We start from the raw sequence: 16,353 nt of genomic DNA, 5'->3' as shown, positions 1-16,353 counted from the left end.
GAAACAGTGAATTAAGCCTGGAAAGTAAGTTAAGTTTATAAAAGTGATTGTTTGATGTCACGTTGTTCTTGATGACATAGATAAAACATGTCCAAACCAGCGCCTGGAAAAGGACAGGACTTTTTGAGGCGACTGCTTGGGGGTGATGAATGGTGCAGTGAGCAGAGCCACTCACCAAACCACGATCCCCTCCTCCGGCCTCGGCAGCTCCTTACCCCCCACCCGGGGCCCTGAGGGGCCATGGCCGCCGCAGCGCTCCCCTCCCGCCAGCGGAGAGGAGAGCGATAGAGGCTCCCCAAGCCCGGGTTTATCTTCGTTTTCCTGCCGACCCTTCTGCGTATCGCCCGCCCCCGAACACCGTCCCAAGGCCAGGGCGGGCGGCGGGGCACAGTGCGCGGCACCGCTTCCTCCGGGGGTGCGCGCGGAGGCTGGGAAACTTTCGGAGGGAGCCACTTCCTAGCCCGGCCCGGCGGGGGGAGATGTCAGATGCCGGGAGGGAGGGGTGAAGGCGGGGAAGCGCCAGCCGCAGCCTTCCCCCCCGCCCGCTGCGAGACGGCCATTTAAGCCCTGCGTGAGGGGCCGGCGGGAGCGGCAGTGTGGAGGAGGCGATGAGCCGCGGCGGAGGGAGGTGACCGGCCCGGCCGGGCCCTCCCCGCCTGTGCCTGGCTGTCCCGCTCGTCCCCTCGCTTGGCCCTGCGCAGGGCTTGCCCCGCGGCGGCTCCCGCCGACCGCCTTTCCAGTCAGGGAGCGCTAGAGGGAGCGATAGGAGGGTGAGGCGCCGCCGACGCCTGTGAGGGCGGTGAGGGGGTGGGACGCCGGGCGGTGCGGGGCGCGCAGCCCGGCCATGTCTCCGGGGGAGGTGGCGTCGGGCTGAGCGGCCGTGCGCGCAGCGGGGAGTGCTCTCCGTCACCATGAGAAGGCTGCTGCTGCCCCTACCCTTGCCCTGCCTCCTGCTGCCGCCGCTGCTGTTGCTGCTGCCGGCCGAGGTGAGACCGGGGCGCGGGGGACGGAGTAGGGCGCGGGAGGCGGGGGTCCGCTGCGCCGCGGCTGCCGCACCTGCCCCCGCCGGGAGCTGCCCCGGCGGCGCCCTCTGCTCCGCGGGGAAGCGTGCTGCTGGCGGGGCAGGTGTGCGGCCGGGGCTCGGGCTTTGTCCCGTAGCGGCTCTGCCGTGCCGCCTGGGGAGGGGAAGGGAGGCTGAGAGGGGCCGCGGCGTGGCCCGGCGGAGGCGGTGCTCACCTGGGGTGGGCCGCCAGCGGGATTCCCGGGGTCTCGGCCTTCCCCCCGGTGCATTTCGCCTGCTCTTCGGGGGTCTGAGCCCTGCCCGGCCGGAGCGTGGGGGGCGACCGCTGGCTGGCACCGGCGGGGATGTGGTGGGGGGTATGACCCGGTGATACAGCCGCGTGGCTCCTTTCGGGGCATAGGGCTGCTCCGGTTGTTTACCTCGCTAAAAGCTGGCTTAGGTAGAGCAGGGACGGCTCCTGTCTCCCCCACTGAGTATTGTAGCCTACTCTCATCGTGTCGCTGCTGGTTAATTAATAATACGTTATTTACACATCACCCGTGCTGGTGGTGCACATCACCCGCTGGGTTACAGCCTTCAGGAGCGTTGTGGAGCTTTCACAAGAAAACCCTGCCGTGGTGCGGAGAGAGCAGACCTGGCGGCTTAGGGCTGCAGGTCAACAGGAGGCCTATGCCGGCACACTTGCGTTTCAAGCCTCCCTCTGTGCCTGGGCGTGTTGCAGGATGTTCTTCTGAGAACACCTTTCACTGATGTAAATCAAAATCATTTGCCAGGTGACCCACTTAGTGCATGCTGGCATAGACTTTCTCCTTGTGCTTCTCTCAGCTGATAGCTTCCTAGTGTTCCCATCAGAATGCTTTGTGATTGCTGTGAACTCTGATGTTTTGGGGCTTGCTGAACTTTTGCTTCCAGGTATACCTGCTTGGCCTCTCTGCCACAACCATTTCTGCTACAGAAGCATGAATGTGCGTTGGTATGGACCAAGGTGCTCAGTAATCTGTGGTGACAGTTCTGCCTGGCCTGTGTTTCAGTTCCACTTGAGAGCTGCAGAGCAGAACTATCCCACTGCTTTAGATTTTTAGCTCTTGTTTTCCTTACCTTACATTGGCACCAGCTTGTGATTATGGCCAATGGCTATTATAAACCTTTGGTTCCTCCTCCTTTTGGGGTACCTTGCAGTGTTTTGTCATTCCATCTGTGTTTGCTGTTGTAGCAAGCCTAGGTTTAAAAACCTCTTCTGAATAAGAGCTAAGACTGAATCGGTAATCAAAGTATTCCAGCATTTTTGGAAAAGCTCAGGGCAGGCCTGGATTCTCCTTGGGTGTAGCCTTGCAGGCTCATCCAGGCAACAGGAGCCTTGTGTGGGCATGTGACTTCCCATCTTTGAAGCAGAGGAGCCTTTGTGTGAGGATCTGCCAGCCATGGCCTCTATTGTTTGTAGTTTTTCTTCTCAAGCAGGGTATGAAATCTTGTGATGTAATGATCTACTCTTCCTCTAAGCCTGGCTCTTAATTGGTATCTAGTATGATAAATGATAATAAAAAAAAAAAAATTGGACCCTCTCCTCCATTACATGTAGTCACATTTATCCATTCATCGTCCTGGGGCCTAGCTGTGCATCCCACTGACTCCCTGTGGGACACTCGAGTAGGTGCTGTCATCCCAGATAGTATCAGAGCTCCCATCAAAGTGCTACAGGTCAGATCTGCAGATTTTGGTGTGGCTCATAATTTTAGGTGGGAGCTTCCCAGCTCATGGTGTCATGGTCTGAAAATTCCAAAGACAGCAGTTTTTTGACAATCTCACTTGACTGTGGTGTACCTGTGAATGTGAAGGCCAGTGCAAAGAAGTCTCTGTTCATCAGACCTCTGATGCTCATCAGCACCTTGTGGAGTTTTAAACATTAGGAGCACTTGCTTGATCTACAGAGAGAGGTGAGGGGAAAGGCCCCTTAGGAGTTTTTTTCCTTAGAAGAATAGGACATGAACCGAGTCCTCGCTGATGGTGTGATTCTGCAAATTGTCCGCCCATTTGAAATCACTAAATTTCAGTGTGGCCACTTATTGACAGGTAGGGGGGCTGACTGCTGTGAGAAAAGTGTGTTATGTTTATATAGCCCATTAATGCCAGCAATAAGTGTGCAGAATAAAGTCTTGCTTAGAGGGAATGCTTGCTCTAAGCACGATTGTCTTGTTGCCTGTTCCAAGTGGTGTTCACATGGTCTTGCTCTCTAAAAATGAGGATGGTCTCTAACAGGGAACAATTTCACTCTTTGTGGTGGGTTCTTTCCACAGGTTAAGGCAGATGTTAGAGCTGGCCAGTGTCATTCGTGGTGTGGCATGTGTGTAGGTACGGGGACGTGGCCTTGGACTACCTGGTGAAGTATTTAACTGGTGTAAGAAGACAACAGCAGCTGGCAAGACTCTCAGGCATGTGACATTAGCTGGACTTTGTGCATTGCCAGGAAGAACTATTACCCCTTGTCTACAGTCTCCCTGCCGGCCCACGAGAGGAAAGGCAGTGAGTTGGGTGGAAGTGGCTCTCAGCTAGATCTGTCCTCTGCATTGCCTTTCAGATGACTGTGGGGTCGGTAAGGGGACAGCGCTCCTAACACAGACAGCATTGTCGGCCTGAACACACGCAAGGGCTAGGAAGTATCCCGAGCTGTGGAACGGCTGTGTCATGGCAGCTCCTGGGTGGTATGACAGGCATGTGATCTTTCTGTGGCGTCCTTTACTCACGGATAGACATCTTCCTTATTTTTAATGAATTATAACATAGTGGGCAAGGCTGGAGTTGTTAAAAAGCAAACCTTGCTGTGTGTTTTTATGGGAGCTAGTGACTTGAAAATGATCATATTAGCGATATGACAACATAACATCTACTACTCAAGAGCAATGGACTTTTAAGCTCCAGTGTTTGTGTGCTTGTTTTGGTGCTTAGAGTTATAAATGCCTTTTATGTGGACCTAATAGCTTGTTGTTACAGCTTATTCCATGTACAGAAGTCCTACTGATACTGTGTGAGTCCTTTATATAGGTTTATGACTTAAGTACTGATCTGAATTTCCAAATGAGGAGTTTAAATGAAGCACCATCATATCTCAAATGTGGATTTGCCATGTGTGTACATTGCATGTCAGTTAATTTCTGCTATATATTGGCCATTGTTAATCATCCTTGTTGATTCTTCTCTTGTATGACACGCTAAATTTTACTTTGCAAAATTATTCTGGATAATCTTCAGAACATGAAAGAAAAAATTTAAGTACCACTTAACAAAAATATTTTGCAAATACTTTGTGACATAGGTCTACATATAGCTCAGAGCTTTTAAAAATAATAAAACTTGAGAAATGTGAGGCTTCCTTGTTGCTGCTGTAGATACACTTCTGGGGTAAAAGCTTTAATGACCACCATTAGAAACACAGCTATGGGCATCACTGATCTGGAGACCCGAGCAGGCCAGGACTTCAGCAGTATAGACCAGAAAGGGAAGCTGTGTCTGTAAGCTGAGTTTGCTTGTGTTGGAGGAACTTAGAAATATACCTCTTATCTGTCAGGACAAGTTATTTTTCTGAGACTGACAGTTGATACTGAAATGCAAAGGCTTTCATTTTTGTTTAAAACTGCAACACACATTAATTTCACGTGCTTCTTTATGTTCATTACAGGAGCGTACAACATGAACACCTTCTGCAGTACTCAATAGATGCTTTGTTTTCAACGTGGCATGGATGTGCATAGCGCTTCCTTAGCTGCATAGGCTGACTGCACATTGCAGCACACTCAGATGGTTTCCAGTACTTTGATTTTAGTCTCCAGCCAGCAACACACAACAAAATATCTTCTTCTGCATGTTTGAGATCAGAATTCAGGCCCACAGTGGAAATGTTGTCTGTGCAAACAGCCACGCTATTATTAGTACTTCCTCAATTATGTGAGCTACACGCAACTCTTTGTTGAGGATTTTCATAGCATGTAAATTTTTTGGTTGGAGTTTCTAAATATGAGAGAGAGAAATTGCTATGTTTTAAAATCTTTGGTTGTTTAGTGTGTAGGGCATAATCCATATAATTTTAATTTATGGATTTCCTTCTTACTACTAGAATTACAGTGTATCATAGAGTGAGCATTTCAACAATGTTAGAGAGTGGTTGGGAACTGGGAATTTGATGTCTGTAGGTATGAAGCCCGTCTCATGTCTGAAGCCTGTCTCATGTCATTTATTTGGGGTTTTTGCTTGCTTGCTTGAAAGAAGATTCCTCATATGAGCAAACGAGAGAAAAGCTATTAAAACAATCAGTGGCTGCACATCTGTTTGTTAGCCTAATGTGACTGCTTTTAGTTAGACTCCAAAATTTGAATGTAAATAGTACCTTGAACATTAAGAAAGGTCGCTGGAATTGTAGGAGGAGCTAGGTGAATTTTCTCCAGCAGAGAGGGCCTACTGTTATGTAGGAAGGGGAGGGTAAAAGAGAACTTTACCTTAAATGGAGCCATCAGTAGGAAATTTTACTTTCAGCAGATGACTGTGCAGGGGAGGACTTTAATTGTGGAGGAAAAAAGCCAACTAAGTGTAGGTGAGCATGTGCTAATATGAAACGTTAGAAAGCAACGTGTGGGGTTGGAAAGAGTGATCAGGCATGTGCAAGAAAAGAACAAAACAGATGCACTGCTCTGGAAGGTTGCACCAAGGCTTTTCTCTAAGTGTTTTCCAGCTGTTCCCAAATGTATCTGCACATAAACAGCCCTCCTGGGGCTATTAATCCAAAATTCCAGGAGAAAATCCAAGATTAAGTGGGAAAGGTATTTCTGTAATCCAGCAAAGAATGGACACATACATGTGATCCAACCAGAGCTGGATCGATAAACTTGTGGCCTCATTTAGTTATCTTCTATGCCATTCATGGGTATTCAGTGGAAAAGGCAGGGCAACACGGAGTGATGTCCATATCTTTCTGTAAATGTTGTTGGTATATGGCACATTGCTGAATGTAGCTAAGATTATTTTCCTACCGTCGCCAGGAACTGGGAAGAATCACTTTGTATGAGAGAACACACAGTCCAACCATTGCTCTCTTCCCTCTGTGATTTGAGACACCTAGGGCCACATATGAAAGACCCTTTCTCCACCTGTAGAAATGCAATGGGAGAAAAGGAAACTGTGCGTTTAACTGCGTCTCAGAATAGAGGAAATTGTGCCTACAGCTACAGATAGAGGAAGGAATGGTGTTAGCGTCTGCTGTATTACCAGACCTCTGGGGTCTGTAACTGATCTTGGCTTTGTGGTGCTCCATACCCAGTTGGTATGTCCAGGGAATAGGGCTAAGGCCTGTGTTTGATGCGTGTCCTACTTTGGGGAGGAGAAGGGACCACTGGAAGGATTACCTTTAAGCTCTCCTAGCCGATGCCCAGGAACCCCTTTCTCTTTGGTGCTGCACATCTGCTTGTTCTTGGTTTCCTTTTCCTATTCTTATTGTACCTCCCATTTGTTTGGTATGCTTCTACCTTTTCTCATTGTTTTGTACAGTTTTAGCCAAACTAAATGAGTAAAAGAAATATCTAGTATGTCATTGGTAAATTCCTAACGCGTACAAAGTTTTTGTTGTGTACTGCATCTGGGGTTCTAATTGAGGCTTTAGAATGTGGGTTTTCTTTAAATGTTGGGTTGGGCGTTTTGTTTATTGGAAAGACTTCATGGTTTTTTGGTTGATTGGTTTGGTTTTGTGGTGTGGAGGAGAATGCCGTCTCCGTACCATAGTACTGTTTTCTTGTTTACTGTGCACCATGTGGTGGGCCAGGTATTGAGTATAGGGAATAATTTGTGTAAACTTCACATGTATTTCCCCCTACTGAAGGTAGGAAATTTCTGCTTCTGAGACTACAAAATCATCAAGTAAAGATTTGAACATTGGGTCTGGAGCTTTATTGTAAATTACAGTCTGTGTATTGTAGCCTAGTAAGCAGATGCAGTCTCTTCGTGTACCCATGTTGGAGGCTGTGGCTGTTTGAGAAAGGGTGGGGGTGACATCTGGTCCTGGCTCTGTGAGTGGGTCACTTCTGAGCCCGAAGGTGCTGGAGCCCCCTCTCCCATCACAGCCCAGGTGAAGGAAGGGACTTAAGTGCCTGGGAGCTTTTTTTTGTTAGGATTTTATAGTTTTTATCTAAAACACAGCTGGCTCTGTGATTAGGTGCATTCTCAGATTAATTCCTTACTTCCTTTTGGCAATATTTTGATAGGGTTTTTTTTCCTGCCAGCTTGCAAGCATTTGGGTTGAACTTAACCTGAATGAGAATGCTCCCTAAAGAGGGGTTATTTGTGCAAACCAGCTTTGTAGAAGCCCAACCTGTCCCTGGTCATTGGGGGATTGTTGCTTGACATGTTCTGATGGATTTAAATGCATATTTAAAAGCCTCTACTTTTACTAGTTCAGTGGAGATATATTTTTTTTTTTAATAGGGTGTATCGAGATGAATCATTCATGGTTTTAGGACATCTTGGTAGATGGGTGGTAAGATAGGGGACTCTACATACCTCTATGAAAACTCCTAGCCAAGGTTATGATGTTATGCATCTTGCTCTGTTTGCTGATGGTTCATCTCTGCAGTGGGAGATGGCTCTGGAGGATGTTTTCTCACAGGAATGCTGTTTTGTTTCTGCATTCCGCATCATGGTGGAGCTTAGACTGAACCTTCTCTCATTATTTCCTCTTATGCACTTGGATTCTTTTACATTAGAGCATTTTTAATACGCTTCCTTGTTTATTTTCTTATATACACACATGAACAGGTCACCGATGACAAATCTATTTCAATAAATCTGCTTTTGAGTCCTCATTTTCAAATTAAAATTTCTACCAAGTCTGTCCTTGGAAATAAGGAGACTGCCATGCAAAGGGCAGGTGGGTGCCCAGCCGGAGGGTTGGCTTGGGAGTGCTACGTTGCCTCACGAGACAGGAGGATGCTGCAAAGCATGGGGCAGCAGGCCATGGCCAGAGAAAGGTGCAGCTTCATTTTGGGACAGGCCAGCTTATATATATACAGCAAAGCATGGGACCATCTGTGATATTACAGACTGAAAGCTTCCTGCTGCCTCCCTCTAGTGCTTGTTGTGCTTGCAATGTCAATAGTTACTGCAGATAAATGGAGGTTGCTGCTTCTTGCTGCCTGTCCTCTCTGGGGTTTCCTCATGCCCCAAGCAGCTCAGCCAGCTGATTCCCAGGGCATTCCATTGAAACTTTGAACTTATTTTTACCAAGGATGTCATGATACTGAGGAATAAAGGAGAAAATGGCGAGAGTTCATTTCACTAGCTTCATCTGGCCGCAGCCTGTGTCAGCTCAAGGACAGATGACTAGTTAGTTACTATCTGAATGGATAGTAAGAGGGATTGCATTGTTGTCTTTGTTTTCTAAACTTGCTCTGCTGCTTGTCTTTGTGCAAGGTGGCCTTCGCATTTTGAAGTGGAAAGGGCAGAGAGGATGCTAGAGTGGTAATAGTGTCCAGCTGAAAATAGAAGACGCCTCCACCACTAGCGATGTCTGAAACAGGGGGAATAGCCCTGATTGGAAGGAGGAACAGTTTTCTGTGCTGGCAGGGATTTGGGGCAAATGACCACTCTCTGAGACCAAGATGTAGCCTTGGCTGAGAAAGAGAAGGGCTTCCACCATTACCCTTTGGGATGCAGGTGAAAGAAATGCACGTTAGCAGTTTCACTGTAACAGAAAGTAGCAGTGTGGAACCGTCAAAAGAAATTGATTCAGCCTTGCCAGTGGTTTTATTACAATATTAGGCGTGCTGTGGTTTCAGTGTACTTTTTAAACATTAAAATGTGACTTGTTTTGAAAACCAGTGTGAAGGGAAAAAATGGGTGCCTGTGGCTGACATTAAATTTACATATGCAAAGTTGTATTGTGTTAATAAGGGAGTTCAGGGTTTTCCTCCTTTGTGATTATGCTCAGTTGTTTTCTCTGATTCTACAAGAACTTTATATACTTTTTTTTATATATATATATATATAAGTGGGGACTTATATATATATGGGAACTTATATATATATGCCTCACTTATATGCCTCAAACTGAGGGGGAAACAAAATGAACAGTGATAAATTGGTAGGGTCCTTTTAAGTCATCAAATTTTGTTGATTTCTTTAATTATTTTTACCCATTTTCTCCAATGTCGTCTTGAGGCTGCACATATTATAATTACTCATTTATAATGAAATTTGGATTTGGAGAATTGACAGCTAATGGATTTCCTGCTACATGAATTATGCTTTCTAAATTCTAGTGTTCTTTCAGTCTCCTTGAACGATCAGCAACTTCTAATATTAGGCTTGGAGTTCAATACCAATAAAAGGTACTTGTTCTAGTCAATTCCAGTGGAATTTTTTTTGCAAAATAGGCTGAGGTTTCACCTTCTGTGGATTTATACTCTTTTTTGTAAAGGAGAAATACAAGAAGTATAGCCAGTTTCCTTCCCACAATCTTTGTAAATGTGTATCTTCAACAAAACTTTAAAAAAAAATGGGGGGGTGGGGATGGGAAAGTGTGCTTTTTCTTTGAGGAAGTTCATTATCTTTGCTTCAGTTTGCATAATACTTTGAGGGGAATTCACCTCTAGGGTCTAGTTCCGTGCAGCTGGGCACCAGGGAGAAATAAGCAGCCCAGCTTTGAGGTCAGGATCTGGCCTTTTTAGCTGGCATACTGTAGATGCCACAGACAGAGGCCTCTTATTTTAAACTTTGAATTTCCAATAGACGTTGTATCTGACAGGTGAAGAAAGGAGACTGACATACTGTCAGATGTGATAAAGGGGCAGCATTAACATCTGCAGAATGAAAATACTTTCTTTTTCTTTTTTCAGTATCTCTCTGCAGTTCAGTTCCAGAAATGTTTCTGAGGTAGAAGAAAAAAAATGGGAAGATGTTTGTGAAAGTTTTGCTTTTTTTTTTTTTAATGACTAATAGACTAGCCATTTCTTCTTTCTAATGAATCTTATACTAGTTTTAAGACTTTTACAACCTACTGAAAAAATGCAGTTTATTGGTACTATTATGTTGAATATGTTCACTTGAATGATCAATGATAAATAAAATATATTGCTGCATCCACATTAAAATAATTGAAACTACATGCAAAGCATTGGTAGATACTGGTATTGTGAATGTGTTAACTGAAGTCCAATTTTAAGACATAATTATGGGAAAGGACAAGGCTGTAAGATCTCGAATTAGATCTCTTGGCCCTTTGTCCTTTAATCTCCATAACAATGCAGGTAATTGTTGAGATTTATTATATACATACAATACTCTCCTTTGTCGCTATTAAAGGAAAGAAAACTTTCCATTGTCTGTAACTTATCAAGGACTTGCATTTGGAGATGTTAAAATTTCTAGGAGATGCTTACAAAAAAAAAAAAAAAAGCCAGCTAACAGAAGGAAATGAAAATGATTTCTTTAATGTGTTGAATCCATTTGGAAACAGGCATCTTTTCCAGCTTAACAGTTACATATAAAATATTGTTATAAAGTGTTTAGCTGTTTCTTCATAAGATAAGATTTTAATGGCCAATGTCCTCCAGCACCACGTCAGGGCATTTTTATCATCTTGTTGTCTCTTTCTCCAGCTGTAAAGATTTTTCATTATTGCTGAAAGGTAGTTGATCTAAAACATAAATATCTTAACACAAGGAATTTTTAATGTGGATTTGAGACTATGCAATGAAAGTGTAATTGCTTCTGTGCTTTTATTGTGAGTGTGTGCCCGATTCCTCTGTGACATTGTAATTTCTGATCTCCACTATATAGTCATAGTAAAAGATCCACATTAAAGAAGCTAATAATTAGCTCTCTATATTCATGAAAGTGAAAGCTTAAAATGCTTGAAAAAAGCAGCTGTATCTTTAACTAACTTTATAATTGTATAACTTTCTTCTTAAAAAAATCCCCCCAACCAGACATTATATGCTTTTGATGATTAAAGCATATAATTAGTTTATTGTTCTCTGTATTAGGCAAACTTTCTTTTTCTTTCTTGTCTGCAATATTTTGCAAAGTACTGACTGCTAGTGAGAGTATATGTGCTGAGCTCTAGCCAGCAGCAAATATTTGCAGGTGGATGCAATATCTGGAACAGCCTTAAGCGGTACTCATTTCCCAGTACTACAAGACAGACCTATGGTATGTGGCTTAACTGGTATTTAACTATTGGTGTGCAACCTGGTCTAGTGGAGGGTGTCCTTGCCCATGGCGGGGGGTTGGAACTAGATGATCTGGAAGGTCCCTTCCAACTGAAACCATTCTATGATTCTATGACTCAGTCTTCATACTTCTAAATGTATCTGTTCAACTATTTCCTGGTGCAGTGTGAGAAGTATAACCCTGCAGGAGTGCGCAGAAGGCCAAAGCTGCTAATTATTTACTGCAGAGTGTACTTTTCCCTCTTCACCCCAGTGATCTCCTGGTAATAGAGCCTAGTTCTCTTTATGGTGCAGTTGGTTAGGACTTCATCTAAGAGGTACAAATAAAATAGTTCTCAATTTCTGAAAGTTTGGGCAGCCTACCAAAAATGGTGTGAGTCCCCTGCACTCCTGTTCCTGCAGATTGGCTACCCTAGTTGTTTCTGCTCTCTTCTGAATGTTTTTTTTATTTGGGGGGGGAAAAAGGGGCCGATGAAAAAGAAAATGGATATTTCATATGCAGGTGTTCAGAATTATTGCTACATGTGGTATTTGTCACTACTGTCTTCAGATTGCATCAAAGTTCATTCCAGCTATGTTAATCTGAGATTTGCAGTGAAAACTGCTCAGCTGAACGTTTTGTCTTCTCCCGAGAAATGTGTGGAAAACATAGGAGATAAGGTACTGTCAAACTTCAGTTTCCCTTTTGAGCAAAGACATCTTATTTTTTGCTCTCTGAAGTCAGATGTTTGCTGCTCCATCTTCCAGGGAGTCTGTAGGACTTCTGAAATCCTGTTAGCTTTGAAGATTAACTTAATGACTGAGAAGTTTTAGGACTTGCAGTAGGTTGTGCTGTCAAGATCTGAGGACACAGGAGCTGCTCACCTGCTGTCCCTCATATCTTCTTTTCATGCTGTCCCTCCCCCTTGTTGCACCGGTTGTGTTTTGTGACCTTGAGGTTGTAAATAGCACAAGACGTTGCGCATTTGTACGTGGCTAGTATTAAGGAGTCGTGATGGGGTTAGGACCTCTGGCAATGGCTTCAAAAATGGCTTCTCAGTTGCCACGTGCATGTAGGAAGTCAACATAGTGCCCCACCACATCTCTCTCCACCAGGATTCACTTCTGGTCACAAAATGTGTCAAAAATGAGAGCTGGAGAGGGAAAAAAAGCTTCCCTTGCACAACTTCCTCTATTTTGTGAATACAGTATTCCTTTTTGGTCATGAATGGGTTACAAATCAAACAAAAGCTGAGTTGTGGGGTCTTATCCCTTTCTTCTCTAAGTGAATTGGTTAATTCTTGGCGGGTTTGTAGATAGGAAAGACATTTCTTACATCAGACACAGATGGGAAAGGGTTTCTTGTGCTGTGAGATAGACATTCACCTCTAGACAGAGGGCAGCCTGTGGTAAACCACTCGAGTGCTTGGGAAGAGGGGGTAGGAGTGTGACTGAGGCAGTACAAAACCTTGGCAGGCATTTAGCGGGACAGCGAATTTCATCCTGGATGCTTAGCGTGTCATGGAGCAAGTCCAAGTTGTGAAACAGCTACTCTGAGCAAGTAGGGGCAGTGAGAGGGATTGGGATGCTAGGGAGCAAACTGTACCTCTGACCCTGTGAAGGGATGGCACATGGCTGTGCAGGTCCTGTTGAGAAATCAGAGCTAAAGATAACACCCGTTGTATTAAAACGGTGCAAAAATCAGTATGCTAGTAAAATGTCTGCTTTGTAAATTGCTACCATCAGGCTGTTCAAGCTCCAAACTGCATGTATTGTACAGAACTGAAACAAACCCGGTTGTTGCCTTTGATTGCGCAGCAAATGCTTCTTTTTGCTGAGGAAGAAAACCCACAGTTTGTTTCTGCATGTCCCATAGTGCAGTGACTGGTCTTGTGGGCAGTCTGTGGTTTGTATGTATTGGGTAGTGTTTGGAGGACTCTAATTTGGGATTTTCCTATCCCTGCTTTAATGCAATGAAGGGAGCTAAATGAGATCCGTGTGTGGGTACAACTGAGGAGGATATAGAAAAGCAAATGTACGAGAGGCTAATTGACTTTGGGGCATAAGCACTCTTTCATCATGTCCATCTTGATGAAACCAAAAGCAAAGACAAGTTTCTAAAGAAAAGGAAGTAGGTTGTTGGGGGAGGATGATGAGTAAACACAGAGTGTACATGAGGAGCAAGACTGCTGCAGCCTACATAAGTTAACAGCGCGTATCAACTGTTGAAGCAGTGCCCAAGTATGTGCTGTTTCATTACATGAGCTGAACCGCATTCATCTCCAAAATAAAACTGACCAGTCCGCCACCTCCTTTTTAATTAGATCCTGTTGGAATGAGACATCCCTTCCTGAAATGAGAGAAAGGTAAAATTCACCCCCACACACACCCACAGACATTTGCACGCTTGACAGCTGCGATGACACTATCCCCTGTAATTTGGATACCGCTTAAAAGCGATAGAAGGCATTTCTAGACAGCTAGCATTGAACTTGCAGGCTCTTGCTACATGAGGTTACCAGCTGTATGCTGCTTACAATGAGGTGATGATAATCGGTGTTTGCTAATGGACAAAACCACGATCATCTGAGATCTTAAGGAGGAGCGAGCCTGTCTGATTCATCTGCTGCGCAGCACAGTAGCAAAGTCTCCAGTCTCTACAGTTACCACTACTGAGGGGACGATGTGATAGGTGTACTACTCTTTGCTTGTATGTGTACTTCAGGATATTGCTCAAAGCTCCCTAGCTAAGAGTGAGGTTACCTTGCTGCTTGTGAAAATACATATGAAGGCAGTCTCTGTTCTGAAATGCCTGAACATGTGTTATTTTTAAGCGTGCACATATGCAAATGGACAGCCTGTATTTAGGGAACACTTCTATGGCTGCAAAATCTATCTCTGAAAAGCTAGGAAGTGTTGGAGTTAAAGCTGCCCGTTTGGCTTTAATCTGCCCCTTTCCAAAGGATGGAGGCAGGGCACAGGGCACACACTCTTCTTCCCCCTCACCATGTTTAGGTGCTTTGCTCAGTGCCAGCCCCCTCATCGGTGGGAGCTGTTGGAGAAGCTTCAGCTTGCCCAGATGCATTTTGCGATGAAGATGGAGGACGTCCCTGTACAGCTCCCTCTGTACTGCCTTGCCAAGAAGTGTGTTCCTCCTCTTTGATTTTGGAGCAGCTTTCAAGCTGATGTGAGAGCCTGCCCAGCTGGGTGGTTGGGGGCATTGCAGCTGAGTAGGTACCTGGTAAGGTCACCCCCTGGGTGTCTTGCTGACCTGGAGCCTGTCCCATAGGATCAACTTCCTGGCTTGACCTTGGACCTACCTTATCACTACAGACATAGCTGGTGATCCTAACCCTGGGCTGAGCCTGGGTACCATGCATTGCGCGGGTACCGTGGTAGTCCACCCCTGGCTGGCAGAGACTCCACCTCCTGCTGTGCTGTCCTGCTCAGCTCCCTGCTCCCCTTTCCCTGCCTTGCCATGGACCTTCCTTACATGTATCTTCTGGTTGTTTCACCTAATTTTCACCCGTCCTTCCTCTTCCCCAGTTTCCCTCTCCTTCCATGTGTAGGATGGTTAGGGTTGCTTAGAGAGCATCTTTCAGTGCTTGATTTACTTAGTTGTTCTCCAAGTAGCTTTATGCTGTGTTTATTCCCCCCCCGCTCCAGTTCTGCAAAGGCTCCAGTAGGCACAAGTCAATTAGGACTTTTTATTTTGATATCTCAAGTGTTTCTGATGTATGTAAGTTTTTCCCAGTGACAGCAAAGGCTACCTTAGTGAAGGGAGGACTGAAGGGGTCAGGGGAAGCCCATTTCTTGCCTAACCATAAGAAGGAAAATAGGTCACCGGGGTGTTCAGTAATGGCACAGCAATGTGTTTTCCCTCATTCTCATTTTCTCAATATTTTGAAGCATTTTGGCTGCAACATTTCGTAATTAAGTAAATGTATTTAGCCAGATGCTGGCATGTAGTATGAAAAATTTCTCTCCAAATTGAAGCACTTGGGGTAAGTTATGATCAAATGAAAAGGAGCCTTCTGTTAGGAAACATTTTTCAGAGTGTTGCTGCCTTCCTCCCTTTCATACAAAACCACTCTTCCTACTTCTCCCTCTCATCTCGCTGCAGGCGTATGTCCCCAGCTCAGCTCTGTGGTTTTGGATGCGCAGTGTGCGTGGGCGTCCTCGGTTACAGCAGTCACTGTAGCGATCCTGTAGTGAAATCTCTGAGCGCACCTGAGAGGGGCTGCCCCGGCAGAGCTATGCCACAGCCCAGTGTCTCAACCTTTCCTTCCTAAATTCTCCCTTCTCTGAGCTAAATAATTCCATTATAACTTAAAGTAGGAGAAAGCTCCACCCATTCTGTAAAACCTTTGAGTTTTCTTAATGTGAGTGTGGATAGTCTTTCTTATAGAGATCTACTTGTTTCTAAATCAAATGTGTCCAGTTTTCTTAAGTCTTCTCTGTATCTTCATAATTGCAAATCCTTCCCTGATTGTCGAATCTTTTACACTGTTCCCTGTTATATATTATTTTAGAAAAGTGACTGTTTTCATATTTTAGCATTTTTATCAATATGAAACTTCAGAGTATGATTTCTCTTTTAAAAAGTCTATTTCTAAAATTCAATCCTGTTCTTTACACCTTTCTCTCTCCCCTTTTTCTGCCCACAACTCAAGTTGAATTTTAGGTATGTGGGTGGAATGGGTTTTAGTAATGTGGAGGGAAACGGATGGTTACATGCAGCGATGATGAGGAGGAATAAATGCCTGTGTAATATAGTGACAAAATAGTGTTTGTTGCAGAACTTGAATTGTAATTGCACATGGTATATGGTGCAGCTTCCACCCAAATTTTGTTACGCTTGTCTTAATTTTTGCATATACATGTCTCGGAGTATATATCTATGTGACTGTGTATACACACACGTGTATGTATTTGTGAATGTAGAACAGGAGAGAAGAAATGAGTCTTTAATGTGAAATAATTTATTTTGGTATCTAGTTTTATTTGTTCAGTATCGAGTATTGTTTGAAAGAGGCTAAAGGAAAAGGAACTGTGCGTTGAGATAAGCAGTAGGAGAATAAAAAAAAAAAGAACATGTACTTGGCTTAAATGATGTCCAGACTTAATGTGATATTTTCTAGGCACTGG

At 44.6% G+C, this 16,353-nt stretch overlaps 1 protein-coding gene across 8 annotated transcripts in view; it reads left to right on the top strand.

Annotated features, from left to right (window-relative positions):
• The first annotated feature begins 600 nt into the window (after positions 1–600).
• PTPRJ (protein tyrosine phosphatase receptor type J) overlaps positions 601–16,353 on the top strand; it is a 77,809-nt gene continuing 62,056 nt past the window's right edge. For 3 of the 8 annotated variants that reach the window (XM_075754973.1, XM_075754967.1, XM_075754968.1), the window contains exon 1: positions 760–986. In XM_075754973.1, the coding sequence (XP_075611088.1) occupies positions 912–986 (75 nt within the window). In that variant the 5' untranslated portion in view covers positions 760–911. Of the gene's footprint in view, positions 987–16,353 lie in introns of all 8 variants that reach the window. The other 5 variants (XM_075754971.1, XM_075754966.1, XM_075754970.1 and 2 more) reach the window with 5 other exon arrangements.

This window comes from Balearica regulorum, chromosome 5 (assembly GCF_011004875.1).
Source record: "Balearica regulorum gibbericeps isolate bBalReg1 chromosome 5, bBalReg1.pri, whole genome shotgun sequence".
Taxonomy (NCBI): domain Eukaryota; kingdom Metazoa; phylum Chordata; class Aves; order Gruiformes; family Gruidae; genus Balearica; species Balearica regulorum.
Note: the sequence above shows the minus strand (reverse complement) of the source record. Positions and strands in the feature narration are given on the sequence as shown.